General features: G+C 38.7%; 1 protein-coding gene across 1 annotated transcript in view; it reads left to right on the top strand.

Moving 5' to 3' along the window:
- The window catches only part of NAALADL2 (N-acetylated alpha-linked acidic dipeptidase like 2), a 406,939-nt gene that overhangs the window by 219,014 nt on the left and 161,494 nt on the right, over window positions 1-26,431 (top strand). The window contains exons 5-6 of the mRNA XM_071438045.1: window positions 5,969-6,239; window positions 24,941-25,060. Of these exons, the coding sequence (XP_071294146.1) occupies window positions 5,969-6,239; window positions 24,941-25,060 (391 nt within the window). The remainder of the gene's footprint in view (window positions 1-5,968; window positions 6,240-24,940; window positions 25,061-26,431) is intronic.

Genomic DNA, 26,431 nt, shown 5'->3' with positions numbered 1-26,431 from the left:
GGATAGTGATAACCATCTGCGTTTTGTATGGGTTTTTTTTTTATGTTGTTGAGGTTTATTTGTTTTCTTTCTTTGATAACTGAAGCCACAAGTGTAAATAGCCAGTCTGGTTCCTGTTGCTAGCTCTGTCTCTGCCTACCTGTCCCCCCTTGAGTGATTTGCTTGTCTCATATTGGCCTCTAATGCTCTGAAGTATTTGGAAGATTTGGATGCTGGCTAAATGTCACATAACTGACATCCACATCTCTTAAAAAGCTTTGGAAGGATCACCTATGGCCAGTTCATGACTTTGCAATGTTTAGTGTAGAGGAACAAAGAATTGCTTGTTTTCCAACAAACTGTGGAGTCAGAGAGGGAATCAGTCATTTTTCAATGCCTTCCACCATCTGCCTTGAATGCAAGTTTGGCTTGGATCATGGTGTTGGAAAGTGAGATTTGAACTGTCCCCATGAGTTTTATTTAAGAGGTATAAAGGCATTTGACTGATGTGATGGGTAGGAGCAATAAACTTGGTAGTCCTGTAGTGAAGAAGCATAAATGTACAAAATAGCTAAGCTTGGGAGCCAGCAGGGGCTGAGATCTGAGAGTGTTTTTCAATCCCATGGCAAAGAACTTCTCAGGAAAATGAGAGGTTTGCCCTGGAGCAGTTCTGCATGAATTTATACCACAATAGGAGAAGATACATATGGTCAGGTACCCCTGTGAAAGTCTAATACTCAGGTGGACTTAAACACAGTGCAAAAATACTGTAAAGTTTGTTTTAAAAGTATTGCTCTGTTTTCTCTTAGTATGACTTTCTAAAGAGAGAGCATGACCCTTTTATTGGAAATACCTGAAAGCCACAGTACACATAATATTTTTAAAAAATAAAAATTAAAAAGTGGGTTTTTTTGCTAGAGAACTGCACAACCAAATCTAGAGCTGGCATTCTGTTTTCTGACATTCCTTATTTTTTATGATTTCATGAATTGAATTTATTCTGTGTCTGTGAGAATAAAGGCTGCCATGAATCACAGTCCTTTTCCTTAAAAGCCTGAATTGTACTTCTTTATGTTAAAGCATGTTAAAATACATATTGTAAAATATGTAAAATTTGTGGTACAGCTCTGTAAATATTCCCTTAGATAGTGAAAGCAGTAAGTTGTTACCCAAGAATGAGCAGGGGTTAATTGTTAGTATTATTATTATTATTATAAATATGCCCAGAGTATCCAGAATGTTTGAAGGCTGATGGTAGATGTGACAGAGGACATTTCATGGATCAGCTTTCTGCAGCAGGTGCTGGTGACCTTGCAATGTAACCTGAAGAACCTGAGGTGCTTCAGCATCCTGCATGCACCTCTTTGCACTGTGAGCATGTTTCTCTCACCTCCTGATAAATATTTACCCTCTCTTGGACCTGAATTTATTTATTTCTGTATTTTGGGAGCAGCAAATTAGTGGCCATCAGTTCAGACCATGTGAAATCCAACCGGGCAGGTTGGAGACCAGCCCAGAGGAGTGCCCTAATTAACAGGAACATGTAATTAAAATTGAAGCAGATGTGGCTGGGGCAGGTGGTATTTCCTGAGCATTTCCTGTGTGTGCACACTGTGTGTGATGGACACAAATAACTCCTCTTTCTGCAAGTGTGGGCAGTGCTGCTGCTGCATCTGCTGAGCAGTTGGTGTGTGTGAGTACCACAGCTCGGCTCTTAATGGGCTGAAACGAGCTCTGAAATCCTCCACATAGGAAAATATCTTTAAAACTCAGCCTGGACAAAGTTTGAGGTTGAAAAAAAAATGATATTTGCATGAGAGGCTATAAATGGAATAACCCCATGTGATGAATTTCCTGCATTCTTCTGTGATTATCAGCTACTAGTTACTGTTGGGAGCGTCGTGTTAGACAAGAGAACACTTTGATCTGATGCAGCTTTACAAAATATGACCAGTCATTGCAACTCACAGGATCTGAGAGCAACTACTCAGCTGAAAAATCAATCTGTAAAAATTCCAAAATGGCACTTGTTGTTAGCTCTTATCTAAAAAGCTGCTTTATGAACAATTTTGGTGAACTGGAAGAAAACAGTGGAAATTTACAGTCAAAATATGGGAATAAGGCACTTAAACATCTAACTCTGCAAAACTGGAATTCAGATTATTTTTTCTTAGTAGGCCAGGAAGTGTAGGCAGTTCCCCATGCTCAGTACAGGTGGTAAATCCAAAAAGAAAAAAACTAACCAAACCAACCACACTTGAAGTTTTACGTATTTGTGGGGAATTTTTGTCCCTGTAGATCTTTCAGATTGAATCTGTAGAATCCTTCCGCAATTCCAATTTTTTTTTTTCTTGGGGTTTTATGTCAATTTAATAGGGTTATCTGAGAAGTACTTGTGTTATACAGTTAAATTATTCCATCTCTTGGTTGTTGCAGTGACCTGTTGTAATTTTTCAGTATCTGTTGAGTGGTGGTTCAGTGTCCCAGCTGGCTTATTTGCAATACCTTGTGCTCTCCTTTGGCAAGCTGTGTCAAAAAGTGCTGTTCCAGCAAATGACTTTCCATTAAGGCACGGCAGGTCTGTGTTCCCCGTGGTTACCAAATTGAAAATTAAATTTGTATATTTTGTGTGTGTGTTCATTTATCTTTTATAATCTTCTGGTGAAGAATAGCCTTCTGATGCTGCAGAGGCTGCAGAACCACTGGCATTATTACAGATGTATTTTCAACATATTTAAAATTATTACTCTAGGTTAAGGACTTTGAATCTTCAACAGTGGTGATCTTTTCATCACATCAAAGTGGGAAATCTCTACCTTATTCAAGAGAAGGATGGTGAACTTTCTGGATTTTAAGTGCAATTTTACCTGTTTTTTTCTGAGTTCAGGAACTGAGCCTTTTGAGATGGAAGAGAATGCTCAAGAACTGAGTTTATGTCCTGTTCTGATGTACATTAGTTCCATACTGGTCTGTATTAGAAAGTAAAGATCAGGAATTTATGGAAATCTCTGAGAGCATCCTATAAAGGCACAGGAGTGTTCAGACTGGCATTTTTACATTTATTAGTGTTGATTCTGACTTGAGACCAAGCCTTCAGTCTGTGGTGGCTCCACTTCATTGGATTATGTAAATTTACAGCAACAGAGATGTGCCCATAAACTTTGTTGTTATTCCCATTGAGTAAACCTGAAAAAATGCCTGAATGAAGCATCTTTTTAATGTGACCAAAGGGAGTCAAGCATTTGGCTGAAGCTCTCAGAGGCAGTGCTGTAAATGGAAATTGGCAATTGCATTGGTATTGGTTCCTTCTGAGCATGCAGCTGCTGGGGGAGCTGAGAACATCCTCACCCGGAGGGGCTGCTCCTCCCCACTGCTGAGATCCACTCTGGGAGTCCCTGAGCCCTGTAAATTCTAGGAATTAAATTATTTGAGCATTTGGAAAGAAGAACTGTGACGTGCATGTGAAGTGTTGATACTCTTCCAGGCTGAACTGCCAAACTTTAAAATTTTATGAATTTGACTGGGTTTAGGAGATACTGGTTTTGTATATTTTGCTTGTTATGCAATTAGTATGTAAAAAAAAAATTAGTTCAATTACCACTGACTTTTAAGTTCATGCTTGTCAGCATCAAAGGCAAATGCAAGTCAGCTATTGTAATAAGTCTGGGAAGAAAAATTTTTCCTGGTGTTGTTCATAAGATTTATCAAAGTGGTCTAATATGTGCTGATTTATTGTAAAATAATGTATGCTCATAATTTGCAATTTGATTTTAACATGCTATAAAGATATTATGGAGTAAATAGTGAGTGGGATTATTTCTGTAACTTAATCAGAAATGTTGTCACAAAAGTTTCAAAGACATGTTGATTTAATTAAGAAGGGGAAAGTAACTTCTATTAGTAAGGGAGCAATTTGCTTATTGTATCTTCCTCTTTCAATGCTTAATTCCTTTTATTGTGACTGAATACTTCTGGTTACAATGTGCCATAACCCTATTGGCCTGGGATAAGTTTCTTTAATTATTTATTCTATTAATGTTTCTATCACCTGAGGGAAATGCAGATATTCCATTAATGATTGTGTTAATCAAACAACTTTCTCTATTTCTGCACTGCCCAAGTTTGTCATTACATTAGCAGGCACAGGAGATGAAATTGGAAACTTGTAATATACTGCAGATTGGATTAAGTCATCTGTGTGTTGTAGATTGCTTGAAGACTTATTTTAGATAATTTAAAAACATTAAATCTGCAAGACAGTTATTGTTCCTGACAGGATCCCTGAAGTCCCAACATAAGGCCAGTGCTGTTGTAAAGATTTTGAACTTTGTGTGTGAACAGCCTTGCTGGAGTAATGAAGCCAGGGATACAGCATATTGCTTTGAATAAATATATTTTATTAAAAAAAAAATACAAAAATATGTCTGTTTATAAGAAGCCTTTTGCATGTTGGAATAATCATTCTGCCCATGTAATGTGATGATGGGCATTAGGCATTTCAGTGGAGTAGGTAATTTTTGAGTCATTTCTAGGTTTAATAGGTGTTAAAATTTTACTTTCTCCCCTTTTAAGGCCTCGATGTTGCCTAGGCAGTAAATGTTCATTTTTCAAATGTTCAACCACAAGATGGGTGGAGAAGGGAGCCCTTGTGCTTGACGTCCACCATAAGCTTTGCTTGCTGGGGCTCTCCCTGGGGGCAGTGCAGCCCCTTCTGGAAGCAGTGCCAGCACCTTTAGCCAGGAGCTTCCCACCTGCAGCACTCAGCTGGTGTTGGATATTGCAGGGGCTCCTGGAAAGAACCTGGTGGGATTCTCAGATACATACTGCTTGCTTAAAAAGACTATACATTATTCAACTGTTTATTTTTGATGTGTGCAAGACTGCCAGGGTGTTTTTTGAAGTTCTGTTGAGGACCTCCAAGCAGTTAGGTTTAGTGGCCTTGTTGTGAAGAGAAGGTTGTGGACAAGGCTTTCAGGCAGTGTCAGTATCTCTGTGCTTGGAAATCATACATCTGTGATCCTTAATCTTCTTTTCAGTCCTGAGAGCTTTGTAGACACACAAAACAAAATCCCCAAAATCCCAACTTCACAGAATTCAGCAAATATTCCATAAGCTTTTTGTGCTGCACGTGGGTAGTGCTTTTTATTTGAGTAATAAATTTTATTTCTGTCCTTCTTTGCTTACATGACTGCTCATCTGCATAAGTAGGGGAAACCTTCAGTTGCTCCTTCAGCAGTCCCATCCTCTGAAGGTATCATGTCAATAGTTTCAGCATCTGGAATTCTCTGGCATGTGCTGGGGAGGAGGGTGGTCCTCTGGTGCCTTCATCCTGTGGTCCCTGTGCCAGCCAGTATTGAAAGTGATGCCAGCCCAGACCAACCTGTCTGAGTTCTCACTGACCATCAGTGGATACTGCCAAAATAATTCCCATGTTTGCCTCTTATGCTGGCCAAGCTGGTGGCTCAGGTAATCCTTCAGTGCAGGTAGGAAATGTCAAGAACCTGCTCCCCATCATCTGGGGGAGCAGTTCCATTCTGCTTAGTAAATACCCTTTCCTTGATGAATTTAAGCCAAACATGTAATTATAACTATATAATTACAACCAATTTTCAGCATCATGCCCTCCCTGACATCCTTGAGACGTGACTTCAGATTGGCTTCTTTGTGTTTAAAGATTGGTTAAATTTATGCTCTTTTAGAAATTTGATAAGCAAATGATGTGTGGATTTTAAAACAGTTACTGTGATAATTTCTATAGGATTCTTTTTTTCATTTGGATATGCTTCCTATACATACATTTTTTTCTTACTTTTATTTCCCAAAAAGCTGTTGCCTTTGTCTCATACTTAGTAAGAAAATATGAAAGTTGCATGGTTTTTTTGCATGTTTGATGATATGTTTTTAATAAAGTCATGCAGTGATGCATACTAAGCTAAAGGAGTCCCGATGGGAAATAAACTAAACTTTACTTGTGTGGGGTTTTTTTCAGAGATTTTTTAGAGCTCTCCAGAGAAGATGATGCAGACCTTGCAGTGAAAATCCAGGGTCAGTGGCGTTCCCAAGGCCTGGACGATGTCCGGCTGGTGAATTACTCCGTTCTGCTCGACCTGCCAGGCCCCTCTTCAAACACAGTAACTCTGCAAAACAGTGGGGAATGCTTTTATCCAAGTGGACAACAGTGCAGCACAGACCCCAAAACACTTCACAGCCAAGACCTCCTGTACTCATATGCAGCTTATTCTGCCAAAGGAACTCTTGAGGTAACGTGGTCGTTTGTCTCTGTCACTTGTGGTGAAATAGAGTTAGGAAACAACAGCTTTTACTGAGCCTAACTGGAAAATTACACACAGAATCACAGAATTATTTAGGTAGGAAAAGACCTCTAAAATCATCAAATCCAATTGAAAATATGCTGAAATGCCCAGCCTTAAAATAAGTGTATTTATGTGAATTATGATGTGGCAAATTGTACTTATCTTAATTAACCTTACAACCTTATATCTATGAATACTTCATAGGAGATAGATATAGATATACACTCACATATATCTATGCGAATCTAATTACACAATGTCTATAATTTTTTAAGTATCTGTTTATGAATTGGCACATTTCAAAATCTGGAAGCTGTGTCTAGAGTTTCACTTTATCCTTGCTGATGTATGAGTGCTACTGGTTTGAGGGATGCTTGTAGGAAGGATGAGGCTGGTGGGAGTGCTGGGCTAATACCTGGAGCCTCTGAATTATGGTTGTGGATCTCACATAGTTTCTTCTGTGACAATTCAGTTGACATATCTGCTCTGTTTCCTCTTGAAAACACCGATTTGTAGTTTTATCTTACTGCAGTTACTCTAGGAAGTTTTGTCAGCAAAAAGATTCTACCTATTTGGATTTGTTACTTGCCAAGTGAAATAAGATCTTGGATTATCTTGTTTTTTCCTGTGTACTGTCTTCCCTGTCTGTTTTCCTTGAGCTTCTGACTAAATATTTTGAGAGTGCAGAAAGGAGCCATCATTTCTGTTTACCTTCCTAGCTGACAGAGTGCAAATCTTAAAAAATATTTCTGAAATATAAAAAATTGCAATTTCACTGCTAATTGCATTATTGTCATCTTCCTCCTTTCAAAAATATTGTATTATATTGATGCTGGGGGGTTTCTATCTTGCTTTGTGTCTTATTTAAAAGACATGTTTGTTCATGGCTTAGAACACTTACAGATTATAAAGGAACAGATTGTGAACATTTTAATATTTAAGCATGCCTGCTCTCCATGCTGAGTCTTGTCAGCCTCATTCTGGGGCTCTGTCCACTTCAAATTTGTTGCTGAGAAGCAAAATGAAGTAGGCAAGAAGAGGTCCTAACTTGCATGATACATGCTTTAACTTTTCCACGTAATAATGAATGTGGTTGCCTTCTCATATCACTTAAAAACTCCATATTTAATATTATTTTCTCATTGTAACTTAGTAAAAGTACCTGTAATCAGAGAGAGGAATGGTTGTGACCTTTGAGGTTTTATTTAATGAATGTCAGTGCGGTGCTAACAAATTCATCAGATTGAAGGAAATCCAATGTTCCAGGAAAAAACGCTGCTGTTATTCCCAGCAGCACGGGCTCCACTCTCCATTATGTTCCAGGGCACTTTGCTCTTATGAGTTCAGCAGAAATGAGGACCACACACACCATCCTCATCACAGGGGCTGGACCTTGGCTTTGGCAAAACTCCAGCCTTGGAGAATGACTCTCTGCATGGTTTTATGGTCAGTTCCTTGAGATACCTCAGCCCCCTCACAAAACTTGAGATGTGTTCTTCTGTTCTTCAAAAAATCTACCAGAAATGTCCTTAGATCTAGAGTTTTTGCCGAAAAGGGAGATTTCCCAATTTGTTTAGGCTATAGGTAAGTTGGTACTGATCTAACCTTCCTGACTTTCAATCCTGCACACTAATCTCTACTATTTAAACTAATGGAAGTAGAAAAACTTTAAATTAGAAGTAGCAGGTGGTGGCTGTTGCTGGGCTCAGCCATCAGAAAGTGACTTGATTGCTTGCAGTGGAACTACAAGTTGCGTATTTTGGATATCCTGCAGTGGTTTGTGATTGCAAAATCATGAGGGTTTTCCTGTGAACAGGTATTTTTATAACAGCTACTCATAACCTGAATAATTTTCTTTCAAATGTGGCTCATCCTTAGCAGAAAATTCCTATTATGTGTCACTTAATCAGGCTGAATTGCTAATACTGCCTCAGTGCTGCTGCTTCATTGTATCTCATTTGTCTGTTTGGTTTGCTAGAAGTTGAAGCAAATAAAACCATTAAGCTATTGCAGTCTGGCTACCAGCAGAGCTACAGCTCCACTTTGATGTTGACAAGGTTATTTGTAGAACAGCAAGACTCATTTTCTTTGACCACCTGTCATGTCCATTCATCATACGGCCATTGTATATGAGCCATCCAATTTGTGCTTTCTGGTAACAGTCTAAGCAGCATTTGTGAGTAAAAATGTGAGCATTTGTGATCTGAAATCTACTTCAAAAACCTACTTAGTGCCATTGTGATGGATGGTGCACTTTACTAGTTCTCTATATTTCATTGGGCTGTGAAAAGGTGACAGTGTTTACCCATCATGGTGACAGGCAGGGCAGCTTACAGTTCTGGAGAGGGCTGTCGAGTCACTTTTGAAATAGATATTGCAGCAGTTATGTAAATAATATATTGTAGGCTAGGTCAGCCTAAGGAAAGAATGACATACCTGAAATATATTTTTATTAAAACTTAAATATCAGCCACCTTTTATAGAGCTTAAACCTTTTGTCTGCTTGATAAAAACAGGAAAGCTGCTCTGGCCAGCAGAGTGCACATATAAATGGAAATTACATTGCTTCAAATTTATGCATTAAAGCAAAATGCATTGTCAGACAGTATCCGGCCAGTCTCCAAGTGAGGGTGGTGTGGTGAATCCGAATGTGCTGCTCCTGCCTCCTGCAGCTTTGGGATCCAGGAGCTGTGGGGGTGCTCTGTCCCTGGGGACTGGAGGGGGCTGAGATGGGAACATCAGCAGGAGCTGATGAGAGAGGGCTGTGAACCCCCAAAATCTGGTGTCCCCCTTCAGTTCCACTCTGGGAAATGGTGTCAGTAGCCCACGTGTGACAGGGGTGTGGTGATCCCAGAGTGCACCAGAGGAGAAGCAGGGCTACATTTGGGCTTGCAGGAGCCTGGGTGGCACTTGGGGCACTGAACAGTTGGTTTCAATCAGTTCTGCTGAGTGCAGCAGCTTCTGGAACAAACACATGTCCACAATATTTGTCTGCTCCCTCCACTGTTTCTTTAGCAACTGTAAATAGTCCTAGCAGATGTAATGGTTGGTGCGTGGGAATAACGTTCAAGGACAGCCTAATTAAAGCAAAATGTAAATGGTATTTGCTTTGGATTCATGCATTTTCTGAAATTATGTTTGTGTGACCTGAAGTTTTCCTCACTTTCCTTTCACCTTCAATTTATTCACTCTTTACTTTATGGAAGTGTTAAGGAACTTCTGGCAGTCCTAAGTTTGCTTTCATACTTGGAACTGAGGTACTTGGTGTCCTCTGTTGTATGGCATTGTCTCCTGATTCACTACTCTGCCTCTTTTGGAATAATGCACCAAATCCCTGTTGGTTCTTTTGCTGCCCCTCTCTTCTAGTTTGAGGTTTGTTTCCACCCTCATGGATGCTCTCAGCAAGCCCAGCAAAACATCCTCTTTCTTTCCTGGAGCTTTCATATACTGAGAGGACGGTTTTGGTTCAGGAGCCAGGAGAGGATGCAAGAGTAGAAGTACTGGCATGTTCTTGAAATGGAGATGCACATGCAGGCAGGGATTATTTGAGGGTTTATGGACAGAAATGAATTGTGCTCATCTCCAAGGCAGCTCTCCCAACACCTGACTGTGTCTATTTTGTATTTTGGCCACTGCTCTGTCCCTGTCCCCTGACTGCTTTGACTCCTCTGTTGTGTCACCTCACTTCCATGCCATCATCCACATTCCCAGTTCCTATTGATTTCTCTGTTGCTGATCTGAGGCATTTATACCCAATCAGCCAGGGGTATCTTTGATGAGTTTTGGAGGGGCTGCAGGGAGCAGACAAGTGGGAATGCTGCCTGCCTGCCTCTACCCACACCATGCAGAAGAGATTCTTTGCATCTGCTGGTCACGTCTCAGTCTGCTCCGGTTCGTTTGTTTTGGTGACATTTTCTCAGCTAAATGAGAGCCCACCGCAGAGATTAATGCAACCTGAAGCAATCTGGGATGTACAAGCCCATCTGTTAAGCTCACTCAGTCATCTTCCCATCATTCTTCAATCTTGGCAAGAGGGGAATAAGGGAAGCAGGACTCAGATTTTGCTGTCAGATCCTCTTTCACAAGGAAGGGAGTTTGCCCACTGCTTATCCAGTATCCCATTTTCTCATGGCTGTCTTTAGATGTCTCCTTTCCCTATCCATCCCCTTTTTTCCCAGGCTCTTTGCAGGGAGATGGGAGTCTTCCTCTCCTCTACTGCCTGTTCCTCTAACCTTTCCCACTCCTGCCAGGAGCGTGTCCTGCAATCCCCACTTACGTGTCCTACAGTCCCCTCCCCTCCCTGCTCAGGTCTACAGCCCAGTTCTGGCAGCTCTCTCTATTTCCATCTCTGCACCAAAAGGTCTGGAGTTCCTCTGGAGGGGACAGTGCATCAGGAAGTCCTTGACCCCGAAGCTTGCTTTCATTTGATTCGGTTTCATTGTGCTGGAAATGTGATTAGTGCACCCTTATTATCTTTTCTCTTCCCTCCAGCTAATCAGTGGTAATTTCCTTAACCATATTTCAGAATTAAGATTGGTGTCAGCGGGTTGGTTTTAGAAAATTTTAAAATCTTCCCAGGTTATTTTTATCCCCAGGCAGAATTTCTAAATGAGCCTTCTGCAGCATGCTCACTAGCACATCTTGAATTCCAAAGGCAGAGAGTGCGTTTAATTTAGATTAAATAATCGCAGCATCTCTTCCTAAGTCTTTCAGTCATTTTTGATGGCACATTGGTGCAAAATACCAAGCTAGAGGGAATTTTGATACATGTGTGCATTTAATTCTTTTAGGCATGCCAAATTTAGTTCATCATTATCTTTATTAACATTTTTAAAGATTTCTTCTCTGAAGAGACATGCACTAGCTAAAATGAATCCCTAGCAACTGAAATCAGTTTTGCAGATGGTTAGGGCTATAGGTTGAATAACACATACACACAAATGAGAAGAATCATGTGATTTTTTTTTGGTAACATTTAGAAGTTTTAGTGCAGCTTTATTTATCTTTTATTTATAGAAGAGTTTCTCCGAAACCTCTTCCACAAATAATCATAATTTAGACCACTGCTCTGCATACCAAGTAGGCACAGCAATTTTCCAAGACAATCTCACTAAGAATATGGATTTTAGAATAGACTTGACCTTTAAGCAGAAAACAACATTCAACACTAACTACAGCATAGCTGCCACTCCGTTATAATTACATATAGAAAGCTGTGAAATGCAATGTGAAGGTTATATAATTTAAAATTGCAGGCAAGGGCTCCAAAAGCGATCATTGAAGAGATGTCCTGCAGAACATCCTGTCAGTTTTCTGGCATATATCACATAACCATTAATAAATAAAGTTGTACAGTTCCCTAAAAATAATAGTAGTTCATTGTGCTCAAAGCCCATATTAATATTGCTGGGAGATTTTTGTGTCATTGAAGGTTTCAAAGATGCAAATGCTGCTGCTGCAGAGCCTTTTGCTGTTTTATAATTGCAAGTCAATGCTGTCCTGATGTTTTACTAATAAAATGTTAGTAATGGCATTTTAGTAATCATACCATTAATAATAAATGAGATTTTTTTAAGTTATAAAAAAGCAAAAGGTCAGGCATCTTGATATCTCGAGACATAACAGATCACTGAGCACTTCCATGCCACTGCACAGAATCAGCTGAAGGCATTTCTTAGTAAAGCCTCTGTACAATATTAGAGAGGGAGCAATGTTGAACCAGAACAATTATTTGTATTCCAACTACATGGTAAAAGCTAACGGGTGCAACCCCTGAGGGCTTAGGAAGAGTATTTGGTGCCTGTTTTAGGTTTTAGTGCGAGCAGAATTCCTATTGAAATAAATGAGAATTACATCATTTCTAAGCAGAGTTAATTTTGTCTGTTAGCAGTCAGTGTGAGAGAACAGCAGTGAAATTTGTGCAATTGCATGGGTCTCCAAGGAGGATTTTTCCCTTTAATCTTTATGGTATAATCAGGGCCACTGAGTTGGCATCACCTCTGCAGTTCAGTGGATACCTGGGCTGGTGCCCACCCAGTCAGGCTTCTTTCCACCCCCACTCTTTATTAAGGATGTTTGGTACAAACCTCAATACAAATGATACAAATGTACTCTGGTCAAGTGGAAATCTTTCTGCCAAATCCCAAGTCATGGTGTTTTTTAAGGTAGTGCCATCTTCTCTCTCTCTGTAACTTCTTCTTCACCTTCTTAGTAAATGTGAGCCTCCCAAAAACATACCTGTGCTTTCTTCTATGTTTAAGTTTGTAAAGGCAAAATTCTACTCAGAGGAGGAATTTTCAAGTAAAGAGCTTCTCATGCTCTGAGCTCTTGGGATTGGGTTTTAGGGATCTTTTTCTTTTAAATTTCTCCGGTATTCTGGAGGTTTAAAGCTGCCTCAAAGGAATCCTGCTTACGCTGTAAAAAACAAAAATTCCCTTCAACAGAGGGACTATTAAGTAAATATCAGCTTTTAAAACGTTGCTATTATGACAAAAATATCATAAGAAACAACTATAACTGATATAAGAACAAGAACAAAATATTTTTGTATTTATATATATTCCATCCTTGTCCCTAAAACTACTTACATAACTTTATTGTTTAAAAAAATGTAGCTTCATGCATGAACAATAAAGAACTGCTTAAAATGCTGCTCAGTTCTCTGGTAGTTATGAGTGACTGTAAAGTACAATATTGATTAAACTATTGCTGCTTCTCATTCTTTTAAGTTAGTTTTTCAGGAAGAGAAGCAAGTCCTAAAATCTCTTCAGGAGCATTAGCAATAGAAAAGCTTCTGTAGTTGAAGGCAGATTCCATTTTAGTGGGCATAAACATTGTGTGTGTGTGTGTGAGCATGGGCACAGGGCTCTGACCCTGGCAGGCTCTGGCATGAGGCATCCATGGCAATGTGGGTTACAATTGCTGTAATCAAATTGTTTTTTAAAGGGAAAAAAAATCACTCTTCTGCCATACTTCACTTGATTATTTTTTTAAATTGGAGGAGAAAAAAAATCTAAATATGGTTGTGCCTTGTGAATTAGAGCTGGCAGCTGAAGACAATCAGCAGTTATTTTAATTTTCAATGCAGTGTGATAAATCTTACCAGTTGAAGCCCCAGCAGTGTTTTATCTTAGGAGTTCTCTCTACCTACCAGTACAACTACTACAGTCAGAATTGGACAACATTTTGTCAAAATTTTAAACTAGGGTAGTAATATGAGTTCATTGCATGCTTTTCTGTGGGAGCCTCTGTCTCATTGTTAAAACATTTTTTAATATTTTGAAATGAAAGTAGCACTGAAAATCCAAAACAAGACTGAAGATTTCTTATCTCTGTGTTAGGATGTGGTGATATGAAGTCCAAATATTTTCTAAGATGAGCACATGAAAGAGTGGGAATAAGTTCTCACTTAAAAAAAAAAAAAAAGGATCCTTGAGAGGTTTCAAATGTAACCTAAACTAAGGATGAAGCTGTCATTATAAGAATAATTTGGTGAGAACTGCAGTGTGCCTGACTTTGTGAAAAAACTTTGGTATTAAAGAGCAAAGGATGTACCTCTCTGGAGAGTGCTTTGAGGAATGCTCTAAATCTGGACATAGCCTTGGTAGTAGGAAAGACCAAAAAAAGAAGAAGATGACTCTCAGAGAAAATCCTTTGAAGCAAATACCTTTTGAAACCTTTCAGAGCAGGTTGAAAAAAAAAGTGCTGCTGTGATATAGCAGGTTGAAATATATATATAATGATTTAATTCTTAAAAACCTGAAGAAGAATAAAAAGCTAAAAAAAGAAAAAAAATAAAGGCCCAGGCAGTAGCCATTGGCAAGTGTAGGTTTGGTATCCAAGTGCTGTTGGCAGAAGTGCATTGACTGTGTATGGAAACTGTCAAAATGCCAGAGCCTCCTCACTGGCTGGACTAAAATGTCCTGAGAAAAAGCTTTTGTTCAGAAATTCCCTTTTAAATCTGTTTGGAAATACAGCATTTAAACCTCCACCTACCAACTGCAATCCCAGGAGAGAAGTATCTCTTTTAAAATAAAGAAATAAAAAATACTGCAAAGTGAATAAAGCTGACAATGCATTGGTCTTCTCTCTTAGACATCCCTAGGTTTTTATTCTGTCTGATGTGCTGTCTCTCCCACTAAATATAAATAAATCTAATGTCTAACCTCATGAAATGAATATCAGTTACAGTGTTTATCTCATTAATTTAGAGGGCCTTAATGTGACTTAATCCTGAGCTCTATCAGTTTTATTCTCACAATTATTTCTGGTGTTCCTGAGCTCTGCAGTTCAAAGGGAAGGTGCCTCATCAATCACCAGGCTGTGACTGGCCCAAGAGCAGGTGTGTGTGAGAAAGGAGGTGTTTCAAGGAATTTATCTTCCTTCCACTGAATTATGTTACCATATAGAGTTAGTCCTGTCTGCTGCAGGATTCACTGCCTCACTCTGGTGCCTTGAAGGGGCAGAAAGGTGAATAAGGATGGAGGAGGTCTGGCAGTGGCTACAACCAAGGGAGAGCAAAGCTGCTAAATATGCAAGAAAGCTCCTGCTGCCTTCTCATCCAAGAGGGATGTGGCTCCTGCTGCAGGTCAGTGCTTGCCAGGCACAAGCTTCACCTGAGGGATATTTTAGGGAATGAATTAGCAGGAAAACTCTAGAAATTTTTATGTTGCTGGAAAAAGAATTAATGCATCAGTTTCCTAACAAAGCATTTGATTCAAGAAAATTTTATCATGTATTTGTCCATGTTGCCCTTTTACCACTAAATCTCGTATGTCTTGAGGCTAAAGTAGGACATTATAATCATGTAAAGTCACAAACTGAAATCTAGGATGAGAAATCATATCAGTATGGACAGTGTTAGGCTCAGGATTTTGAGGATGATATCGATCATCCTCGATATCAGGATTTTGAGGATATTATCGACCCTTTGAATTGAGGTTTTTCCCTGATGATCTCACTGCTGCTGTAGGCTTGCTCTGCCTGAATTAAACTTCCACAACTGTTCCATTTTCTCTGCAGACTCTGTAGATAAATTGTTGACAATGTTCATGGGGTAGACACCAAAAATGTAGAGGCAATTGAAGACATATGGAGGGAATCCCCTCAGCAGAAGGTAAAAATAGTGGACATTGCTAATGGTGACTGTTGTGTGTTCTTTGTCCTGTGTATGGAGTTGAGTCTCTTGTGTTTATTAAAGTCAAGGAAAGGCACCAGTGCCTGCAGGAAGATGGATATTAGGGCAATCTGTGCTGGAATCAGAGTTATGAGAGCACACACTGAGCTCCCTGTTTCTAGTTTCTATTTGTTGATTGTTCAGGATCCGGGGCAGGAAGGATCAGAAGGGGTGAAAAGAGAGAACTGAGCACAGATTTCTGTGGTAACTGATAGTTCTCTAACAATGTTCCTGACTGCTTTTGTTGGGAATTGAACCATCAAATGGTATTGCTGCAATAATACTGAGTGCTTCTGTGCTGCTGTGGGGAGGCTGACCTGGATTCCAGGCTGTGTGGAAGATCAGGGAAGCTCTGGATGGGCTGCACTGATGGCAAAGCTTTTGCTTTAAGCAATAAAATCGATTCTGTGATGTCAGGCCAGGTTGCTCTTTCCTCCCATCAAGCTGTCCAGATTCCAGAGTCTCTTCAGACTTTCCCATATGTTTTAGATGATGTAAAATTTTTTCCAGCTTTTCTTTTGAGGTGCCACTGTAGAAGAGGAGTGGTTTAATGGGAACCCCTCTAAAAAGAATTGAGTTCTGTCCTTTGCATGGGATTTCCTCTTTTTTCTCCAGGCTTTTCCATCCCTGCTATGGGAGCACATGAACCAAGTTCTCAAACCTCTATGGGGTTTCTGCCCACACTTAAGAGATGAATGTTCAAAATATCTGTGTGAAATTTGGCACAGTTCAGGAGAACCTTCACTCTAATCTTTGGAAGCACATGGGATGAAGGTGAACTACTAATTTTGCTATAGACAAAATTTTCAAAATGAAGATTCGCTGTTTCTGAAAGAAAAGCCAAATGGAGCTGCCATGTAAAATCTTTACATTACTGGGCAATGTAGGATGCACATCAACTCCAAAATCTTGAATTCACTTTTAAAAGCAAAATTTGAAAGCCTGAAACATAAAAGGACTTTTTTTCCCCTGTACAATTTTCTTATCTGTGAGGCAGGAATGACACACTACAAGTTTCTTGTAAAACAAGTCTGCTTCTAAATGTTAGGTGGCTGAAAACCAGAAAAATATTCTTGTTTAATCACAGAGGAGAGCTGTTCTCAGAAACAGCTGTATTTCTATATCTGGATGCTTGTCCTGGTCAATCATTTGGGCCACTTGAATCTGATATTACTCAGGCACATTTGCTGTTTTTATTGGAGTCCTTTTCTTGTCATCTGAATATATTTTTAGAACTTATTTTTCCCAGTCCTTTTTCTACAGATGTAATTTAGAGACCTATAAATCTGTGCAATGACTCAAAACAACAGAATTCACAGGAGATGGAAAATATGTCATTTTCCTTTTCACAACTGCATATTTGCTTCTGAAAATTGTTTGCTCAAATGCTGCTTTAACACTCAGATTTGTGTTTGCATCATTACATGGTTGGCCATCTCCCTGATTATGTTGAAGTGGATGATGTTTGGCCAAGAAAAGGCTGTAAGTAGTTTGTGAAAGATCATTTATTGTAATCCAGAAAATAAGAGTTCTCCCCACCACTTTTGAAAGTTCAAGTGTTCTCTGCATGCAGTGGATGACCTCCCCTTGTACATATGAATGAATATTTCACTCTTAGAGGCAGATATCTGTTTTATTGTTACATATATCCAGAATGTCCCTTTGGTCACTTTGGGTCCCCTGTCCTGGCTGTGTCACCTCCCAGGCACTTCCAGCTTACTTGGAGCAGGGAAAGCAGAAAAGGCCTTGGCTCTGTGCAAGCCCTGCTCAGTAATAATAATAATAATAAAAAAATCTCCATTATCACCCCTGCATTCAGCACAGATCCAAAACACAGCCCCATACCAGCACTGTGAAGAAAATTAATTCTACCCCAGCCAAAACCAGCACAGTTCTGAATCATGAATTCCAGGTTGGAAGACTGAAAATTGTAAGCTGTTTTCTGGACATTTTGTTTTGATGCAGCCAAACTGACTCTACTGGACAAAGCTGAAGCACCTGTCTCTAAGGAATTAAAATATCAAATGCATTCTAAGTTATAAAATGAAATATATTGGTTTTCCTTAGCTTCCAAAGCACATGCAGTGTTTCAGTCTGGTTGTACACGTCCTGTCTGTGCTGGTGTTTGCATCCACAGGATGTTCTTACGAGCTGATGTTTCAGACAGGAGATGATTTTACTTCTCTGGGTGTGTGGGTACAGCTCCTACAGCTCACCTGAGCCTCTGAGCAGGTGGAGGGAGCTCCAAGCTTCTTCTCTAAGGGCTTAATGTTTGTAGCTACTCTGGAAATGCCTGGTTTCAGTTCAGGGTGATGTAAATGACTGGAGGACATTCTGCAGCCTCTGGATGTCTTGTGTTCATTCCCTGTGTCTCACTGAAAGAAGCCAAGGAAATTTCCACCAAGCCTTGAGAATTTGTTGAGTTCAGACACAATGGGACTGGATTCTGACATAAACCCCTTTCATTGAAAATTTTAAGGCCAAGTTTAAATCACACCATTATAATTTCCTGTGTACATATGTAGCTTATGATTTATTTCTTTTTTTCAGATACCACATCACAGCTGAGTAATTCTGTTTTGTTTAGTTTATCCTCAGTCTATGTAATTTGTAAATGTATATTTGCATGAATAATTACCTCTGAATAAGCTAAACCAAGCAGGCTGGCAAATACAGATTACTCTTTTTTCTTAGGAAAGTATGAGCAATGTGACTTTATGCTTTGGGGACTAATGCTACTAAATAGCCTTGTAGTTAACTCTTAAAAAGAGGGGATATAAATAATATTAAACACATGCAAGAAAGAATAATTAGGATATAAAATTTTGTCACTAGGGAAGTGACAATCAGCACTGCTTAATGAAAGTTTGAAATAATATTTCTGATAGTATTTTAGGCATCTAATAATCTCATGTCCTTCAATTTTTATGTAACAAAAGACATTGTTCTTAGAGATTCTAAAATAAGTAAATGTCAGTTTAATGTGTCTGAAAATAACAATATTTTATGTCAAAAACTTGAAAAGCTAGATTTGTATGTATTATGTAAAATAGAGTAAGAAAGTTAGAAAGAAAATAGAAAATATGAAGAAAACCTACCCTAATATGTTGTTTGGATATCTTGCTGGACATCATGAGTTAAGAAGTAATATTTAAATACTAGTTTTGCCTTTTGGGAAACACAAAGGGTATGACTGGGAACAGAGTTGGGGGTTATGAAAACTAAAATAAGAAAAAAGAAAGTGGAAAAAAAAAAAAGAGAACTGAGTTGTATCAGTTCAGATTTATTTGGGGCTCTGTAACCATAAAATACAGGAGAGCTCTTTTCTGTAGGCTATAAAAAGGCTTCGATCTTGATTCAGTCTCCCTCGGAGTTGGGAGGAAAAAAGTCTTGCAATAAACTGTAAGAAGCAGGGAAGCAAACAAGTTTAACCTCAGTGTCTTTCCAAAAATGGTCCTGCAACAGCAAAAGGAAGCAGTGGGAGCAGCTGCAGGAGAGCCCTGTGTGATGGGGCTGTGAGAGCTGGACAGGTGGGACCAGGGCAGGCTGAACATGAAATGTGTCTGTGACTGAACTCTGTCTGCAAGGCCAGACTCCATCCAGCTGAGGTCAAGGGACATCTCTTTTTTCTCTTGTTGTAGAATAAATTACAGCTTGAGCTGTCACTGTAATGCAGCATGCAATTTTATGTAATAAAACCTAGACAGAAGAACCCTTTCTGACTGTAAGCTGGCACTGTGAGTCATATTGTATTGAAATGCTCCAGAATTGTATTGTGGGAGCAGGAACACTGAAGCAAAGAAAAGAAAGCCTCTATAAAGTGCTAGCAAGCATGAGGAAAAGATGTCATGAATCTGTTTGAGGAGCAGGGCTTGTAGATAAAAACACATAGCAAGACTGAAGTTCCCTGATTTAAATCTTCCCTGACATTGTTGGTCAGAAGCACCTCTTAGTCTTGTAAGAGAGAAAAATAATCTTCAATTAATCCAGATCTATAATTATTTACTTTTCGGCTCAGACAGCCTATGACACTTTTCTTGTCTGGAACCAAGGCAAGAAAACTCTGGCACTTTTCTTGCCTGGAACCAAGTTGAAGGAAAAAGGTTGAAAGGCAACTTTGGATATTAACATTTCTGTAGAAATACAGTAAGGATATAAAAGATAATTATGGATGGGTATTTCGTCTGTGGTGTGCTCAGCAGGACCCTGGTGGTGGCAATCACAGCTGTGGCTCCCTGATTACTGAAGGAAGCTTTTGGCTGGAATGGGAGCAGCTCTGGTCAGAAAGCATAACAGAGTTTACACCACAAAGGATTTGGCACAGCTCCCTTATCTCCCCTTCTCTTTCTTCCTTTTCTCTAATTTTAAAGATCAGCTAGTTTTATATTTGCAGCTTTCTTCACGTTTGTTGATGTCCAGCTTTGATCTACAACCAGCTTGAGTTTACTTTTATGCTCTGCTGAATGCTGCCTTCAGCCTCAATTTCAGAGCTGTGCAAATAAATTATAGCGATGTGTTTAATTAAAGTTCGTCTCATGTCCTGATTGCAGACTGTTGCCTTCTCAGATACAATTTGCAAATATATTTTGGAGTTTTATTTTAGGCAGGATGACTAGTTGAAGGTTATTTAATTGTGATTGATTGTGCATGGGATGTTTCTGTTGCCTTTATTTTGTGAACAACCTGAAAATAGTAGCTGAATGTTGAAGGACAAATGAAGGGCATTTGCTTGGATGGAAGGAGGGAATGTAGTGAGTCTGAACAGTTACAGAACTGAAGGTTGATGCTTCTAGAATTACATGTGTGTGTTTTGGAGAAATTGCCCTAATTCTAAGGAATGTACAATATTTATTAACATTAAATATTTAGTTTTATTCGATACTTGGAGTTTCTTTAGGGAATCTATTTCTGAAACCTTTTGGTGGATAGGCAGGAATTGTGAATATGGGAATATGAGCTTGACTGTGTCATTTTCATACCTGCAGCTTCCACAGGCCTGAGATCCTCCATAGTTTGTGTAGAATCCATTCATTAATATGGGTCAGGAGCTTGGTATTTGATAAAATAAATATATATAATTTAATAAAACCATCATTTGAGGTTAGTGAACTATGGCACTACCAACAGGTAGCATGAAGAGGAGAAGACTTTTCACCACAACCATTCTGTGGTGAAAATTTCATTTCATTTCAGCACAGCCATGCTGCTTTGGGTTTGCTTTCTGCCAAGCTTCTAAGAGCTCAGTTTAAGAGCTGCTTTCTTATCTGCACTGACTGCATCCTTATTTTGGTGGTTAGAAACATCCCTTCCTGGGTGTGCCACCTTTGAGTTTTGTGTTGGGTTTTTTGGGTTTTTGTCCCCACAATGGTGTCTTCCCTGAGTCGTTTTTTGCTGCCTTGTGGGTAAATCAGCCACAATCTCTCTCTCAGGCAGTGAGTTGATACAGATGTATAATGCTGTTATTAAATCCTTCTCCTCAGTCAAGTGGGCTGGTGAGGATGTGATAAAACAAACATATTTCTGTTATTATTTTTAACTTATTTATCTTATTCTTTTTAATTGCCTCAGAATTTGCAAGAAAGCAAGGTTTAAAAATAGTGTCCAGCATCTTCAAGACCCCAGCTGCCACCTGCTTCATATACTTATTTGTATTTTTCCTTTGCAAGACCTATTTTCTTCTGTGTCATCCATGACTGGATGAAGTATACTCTTTTTTTCTGTTTCATTTTGGAGATAAGTAGAAGAAATTAGGATAAAAATCCCTGACTGTCTTGATTGTTGCATTTTCAGAGTATTTGTCTTTTCTGTTTTGGGGGAGATTCTGTTAGAATTTTTAAGATGGAATGTTTACAACTCACTGAGCATCATCTTGGGACTTAGAAAACTAATAAGTTGCCTAACATAAAATAATTACTTTTCCTAAAAATGTTTGTTTTATTACCTACCCCTACTTCATTTCATGCATGGGGGAATACTACTGAACTCCACAATGCACATCACAATTTCTCCTAAATAGTCATATCTTTCAAACAGCATAGCTTGAAATGATTCGAGGAGTAAGTGCCTCATTCAGATGGATAAAACAACTCATTCTTTAGCAGTTTCCCAGTTTCAGGGTAAGAGGATTTACTGTGGCATAGCTAAACCAAGTAGACAAGTGCTCTTTTTCGGCACCTGATAAAAGGATGAGTCCTGTTTTGTTTTTGAGCAGAATTATCCTACCACAGGAAAGCAGTTTATCAAATACGAGTAGTTGGGGGTGGGGTGTTTCACTTTTCAAAAAGCTGGTATGTGTAAAATGAGGATTATGTCATGTTGGAAGCATTTCTAAAAACAGAAATGAGAAATAATAGGAAATTTAATCTTTATTCATTTTTGGAGGTATTAGAAATGTTGTGACTAAAACAGGCCTTCATGCATCATAAATGGTCTGTTAGCTTCTGAATAGATTATTAGGAGGGTGGAATGTCTGGATTCAATAGGATTCTTCACCATTATTTTGAGGTTGTATTTATTCAATATTTAATTTTATATTAGAAGTTAGGCTCTCAATTAGTTGAGCCCCAGTCCACTAATAAAACAAAAAATAACTACTCTGAGCTAGTATTGCTGCACTGTATTGATGAGATTTTATTAATACTGCAGATTATTTTGCTTTTTATTACAAATTTTACTTAAGTGTAAGGGTGCAAAATAGAGGAAGGGGTAAGAATAATTTGCATAACTGTTTTTATCATTTAATGTGCACCTATTACTTTCTGGATTGTATTGCCAAAACGTTACAACTTTGTTCTAAACTCTTCCAGTGAATTATTGACTTCATTTGGCCAGAGATGAGCCATGTGTAGTTTGACTTAAAAGAAGATTTAATTCACTTTTTCTTTGTCGTTTTAGCTGGAGGTAAAGGTGGTATAAGCTGTGCAGACCTCTGGGTGCTAGGCTATACATGCTAATTCCAGAATATGATAACCTTTGAGCTTTGACATATCTGTATTTCATGTGGAAGATGTGTGATGGGAGCCCATGAAACTCTGTTCTATTACACCCAGCTGCTCCTTCATTATGCAATTTCTTACACGTACTCTCAATGCATGAATGTACTTAATAGCTTTGGCACTGGGTCCAACTTTTAAAATTTGAAGCGAAGCACATGGTTTGCAGCCTGTTTGGGGCAGCAGGGAGTCAACTTCTGTTTTCCACATAATTAAAAAATGAGCTGTGCTTTTGCAGGGCCTTTTTCTGTCTCTGTCTTGCTGGGCACATGTTTCCTGGGAAAGAAAAGTGAGTGAGCCTCTCTTGAAGATGCAGTTTGCATCCATAAATTAACTAAGAACATCCAAGGGCAGTTGCTAAACACATTAATAATTGTGCAAACATGTAGTTTTGTTGTTTACAGAGCAGTGGGTAGCACCCTGGAGAAGCAGAGAGCCAAAGGGATGTGCAGAGCAGCAGCACATGAATGTAGATGGGCAGGGAGCTCATTTCCACACTGACATCCTGCAGAAGCAAATGATCTTCGTGATCTTCATGTTTGGGTATTGATTTTGCCTCAGGAAAAGTCAGTGTGCTTTCTCTCATACAAATAATGACAGCCCTGATTTTTGCTTTGGAGAATAGGTGAGGAAGGCATTGGGTCCAAAGGAATTGGAGAGAGGAATCCCTAGAAATCAACCTAGGTATAGCCTCCCATAACCTCTCAAGCCATAAGACTCCTGAGACACTAATAACCAATGTATCTAATGACATATGTGTCAGTACAAATTAAAATAAAGATAAGAGCTGCAGAAAGAGGTAAAAAATTTATGAACTTGCACACCCTGGTAAATACCCTTTCCATATCTGAGGTTAATTCTTTAAAACTGGAGGCATGAGATTAGGTAAAACATAAAATACCTTTCCCTAGTATGAAATCTTTACTTGATTTTATCCTACTTTTCAAATATGGGAAAAATTATATTGGCTAAATAGTTTTCTAGCTCTTTAGATATTAAAAAACCCCCATCTATTTCAGAAGAAACAGTGAAGTGTGAGCTTTCCTGTTCTACATTCCATTACTTGGTGTTAAATCTGATGTTTTCCTAGTCAGAAATGTCTATAACTTTGGCTGGCCTTTCCACATACTTGGTTTGTACAGCACTGATCACATATTGCAGACTTGGAAACTTTTCTGAAGAATTTATAAAGACAGGAATCTTGGCAAAGTTTTTGTATGGTTTCAACTTGAATGTTGAGATGCAAACTCACACAGATACAGTTTTTTTAAGGGTAAATACTTTCCTAAAATACCCATGTTCAGGAATCTACTAAAATTTCACACATCCTACACATCCAGAACAACTGTTGCTAGAATTTAAACAGTTTGTGTAGGGATACCCAAAAGCAGAACTGTTGCCTTTGGCAATGAATCCATACTTAAGTTACAAAACTGAACTGAAAGAGAAAACTTTTCCATCTTGTGCTGCTCCTCTTATTTTAATTTTTAAACACTTATGTAATATTCTTGTGTCTTTTTGTACTTGTGTTTTATGTGAGCACTGGGTACAGATTTAGAGGTTCCAGAATGTCCTCAGTGATGTCCTGAGCAGTTCATAACTTTCTAAAATAGTAATGTACAAGACTGATTATCCTCTTACTTTGTTTTCACCAGAATTTATTGCTACAAATGTATGAGAAAAATGCCCTTGGTTATTCTTAAATTTTATATTTTAAAAAAATACTTGAAAACTCATCTTGAAATATTTTTCCATTACTGCCAGTGCTTGACATTTAAAAATAACTTAGAACTTGTTCTATATTTTCTTGCAGAGTCCCAACGGAAGAGCTGAAAATCTTCCATGTTCTAAACACTTTTAGATCGAAGTGACTCTAAATAATTTTAAAAATATGTATTAATAGAAAAGTATACACATCAGAGCATAGTCTGTTATCACTGTAGTTATCTGAGTATCATGCTTGGATAACTGATGGATTAAAATAAAATACTTCAGTAGTTAGGTAAGATTGCTCAGGAGTCACAAAATAAAACTGTATTGATGGAGTTTGTGCTACCTGTGTATTTTCAGAAGTGACCAGTAAAATCACTCATTCTCTGAAATAATTTACAAGACTCTAATTATTTTAAAGAAAATAAACGGAAGTGAATTAGTATCCTTTACACAGTTTTAAATTAATTCCTCTAGCTAATGAGGGGAATGTCTTACCAGAATCAGCATCTCTTATAACCACTGGGAAAAAAGAGGGGGTGTAGTTTATCATAGGTTATGAATTGTGAATTAAAACCACAAAAAAATTATCTGTCAGATTGAACTTTCAAGATCTTTGCTATTACAGACATTGCTGATTGGAAGTTGGGGTAAGGCAATTGCAGGACTCAGATGCTTGTGCTTGTGCAAACAACTTTGTTTCCATGCAAGGAGCACTCTCAGTGGTGTGTGGCTGTAACTGTAGCCTGAATTTTGTCTCCTCTTTGCAGGCAGAGCTTGTTGATGTCCAGTATGGGACCATGGAAGACCTGATCCGGATTCAAGCCATCACAAACGTGACCAAAAAAATTGCACTTTTGAAGCTCGGACAATCTCCTTTGCTTTATAAGGTTAGTTACCCATCAGCTGAATTATTTATTTGGTGGTTTGGTGGGGTTTTTTTTGCCCTTTTTTTTTTCCTTTTTTTTTTTTCTGTTTCAAAATACAAAAACAAAGAGTTTCCCATTTTCCCCAATAAGTCAGGACTTATTAACATTCAAATTCTTCCTCAATACTCACCCATGTCACTCTGAAGTGCCTTTTATGTGTTAAGAGTTGTTTATTTTTCTGTATATTTTGCAGTGCCCCAGTACTCAGCTGTATTTTCTCTGAGTGTACTAGAAGCCTTTTGACAAACAAAGAAATCACTGAAAGAACTAATAAAGCAGGAGGGATTGTGTCTGGAGACAGTGTACATGGGTGCATGTGTATCCATCCTCTCCAACCCCAGCTCTGGCAGAGAGCACAGAGCAGGAGCTCATTAATCCACTTTTGCACTAAACATAATAAACCACTCAACATATAAACCACATTTAAACTCTAAACATCCAGTAACTGCCTTCTGTTGCAAATATCTTATAAACAAAATTGCTGGTTTGACTTTCAGAAAATACAGAAAGTATAGTAGCTCAGTAAATGCTTCAACAATTCATTCCCAATTCACAAAAGCAATTATAAAAGAGCAGTGACTCCAGATCTTGCAGTTAAGTAAATCGGGACCTGCTCTGTTGGCCATAGAAAGCACAGCCAGGACTTCAGTACAGATTCAAAAAACAACCACTTAATTTTTTTTTTCTACAGGAATAAGATTTGTCTCAATAAAAATGCCATTTTCAACTGAGTAGCTTTAGCTGTTTATTTAAATTATTTAGATGCAATTTAATTACGCCTGCGAAAGGTCAGTTGTCATTGCTGGGACTCGGTTGTTGCCCATCATTTCCAGCAATAGATCTGATCCTGCATCTCACTGCTGACAAAGCCAATGAAACAGCAATCAGGGCTCATAAGGCAGGGATTTGATAAAGATGTAAAGTTTGCTGTAGCAGCACTGTCTGTGAGATGGACTTTTTACCAATTTGCGTTCCTGGGAACACTCGCTGTGTCTGAATTACCAAGCAGCCTGGAGGAGAAGAGAAAACCAGAAGGTGCTGAGGACAAGGCACATCTCAGGAGTTTTTGTGTGTGTTGGCTGTAGCCTGGTCCCAAATGTGGGCTGTTAAATGGCTGAGGTGCATCAGCTCCATTTCTGGAGCTCCAAAAGAATCAATTTTGCACATTCAGGGTCTGTTACACAGCACAAAGCAAAGTGTGGTGTGATCAGGAGACCGACTCAAATGTGTGCTCAGGGTCTGAGGTGAAATTACCACCACCCAAACCTACTTTCCATGTTCTCCTCACAGAGGGTTTGCCATTTTTCTTGAGCCTGTGAACTACCCCTTTCT

This window comes from Agelaius tricolor, unplaced genomic scaffold (assembly GCF_023055355.1).
Source record: "Agelaius tricolor isolate 1412-34295 unplaced genomic scaffold, bAgeTri1.0.p SCAF_12, whole genome shotgun sequence".
NCBI lineage: Eukaryota > Metazoa > Chordata > Aves > Passeriformes > Icteridae > Agelaius > Agelaius tricolor.
This window is presented reverse-complemented; position numbering and strand designations above follow the sequence as displayed.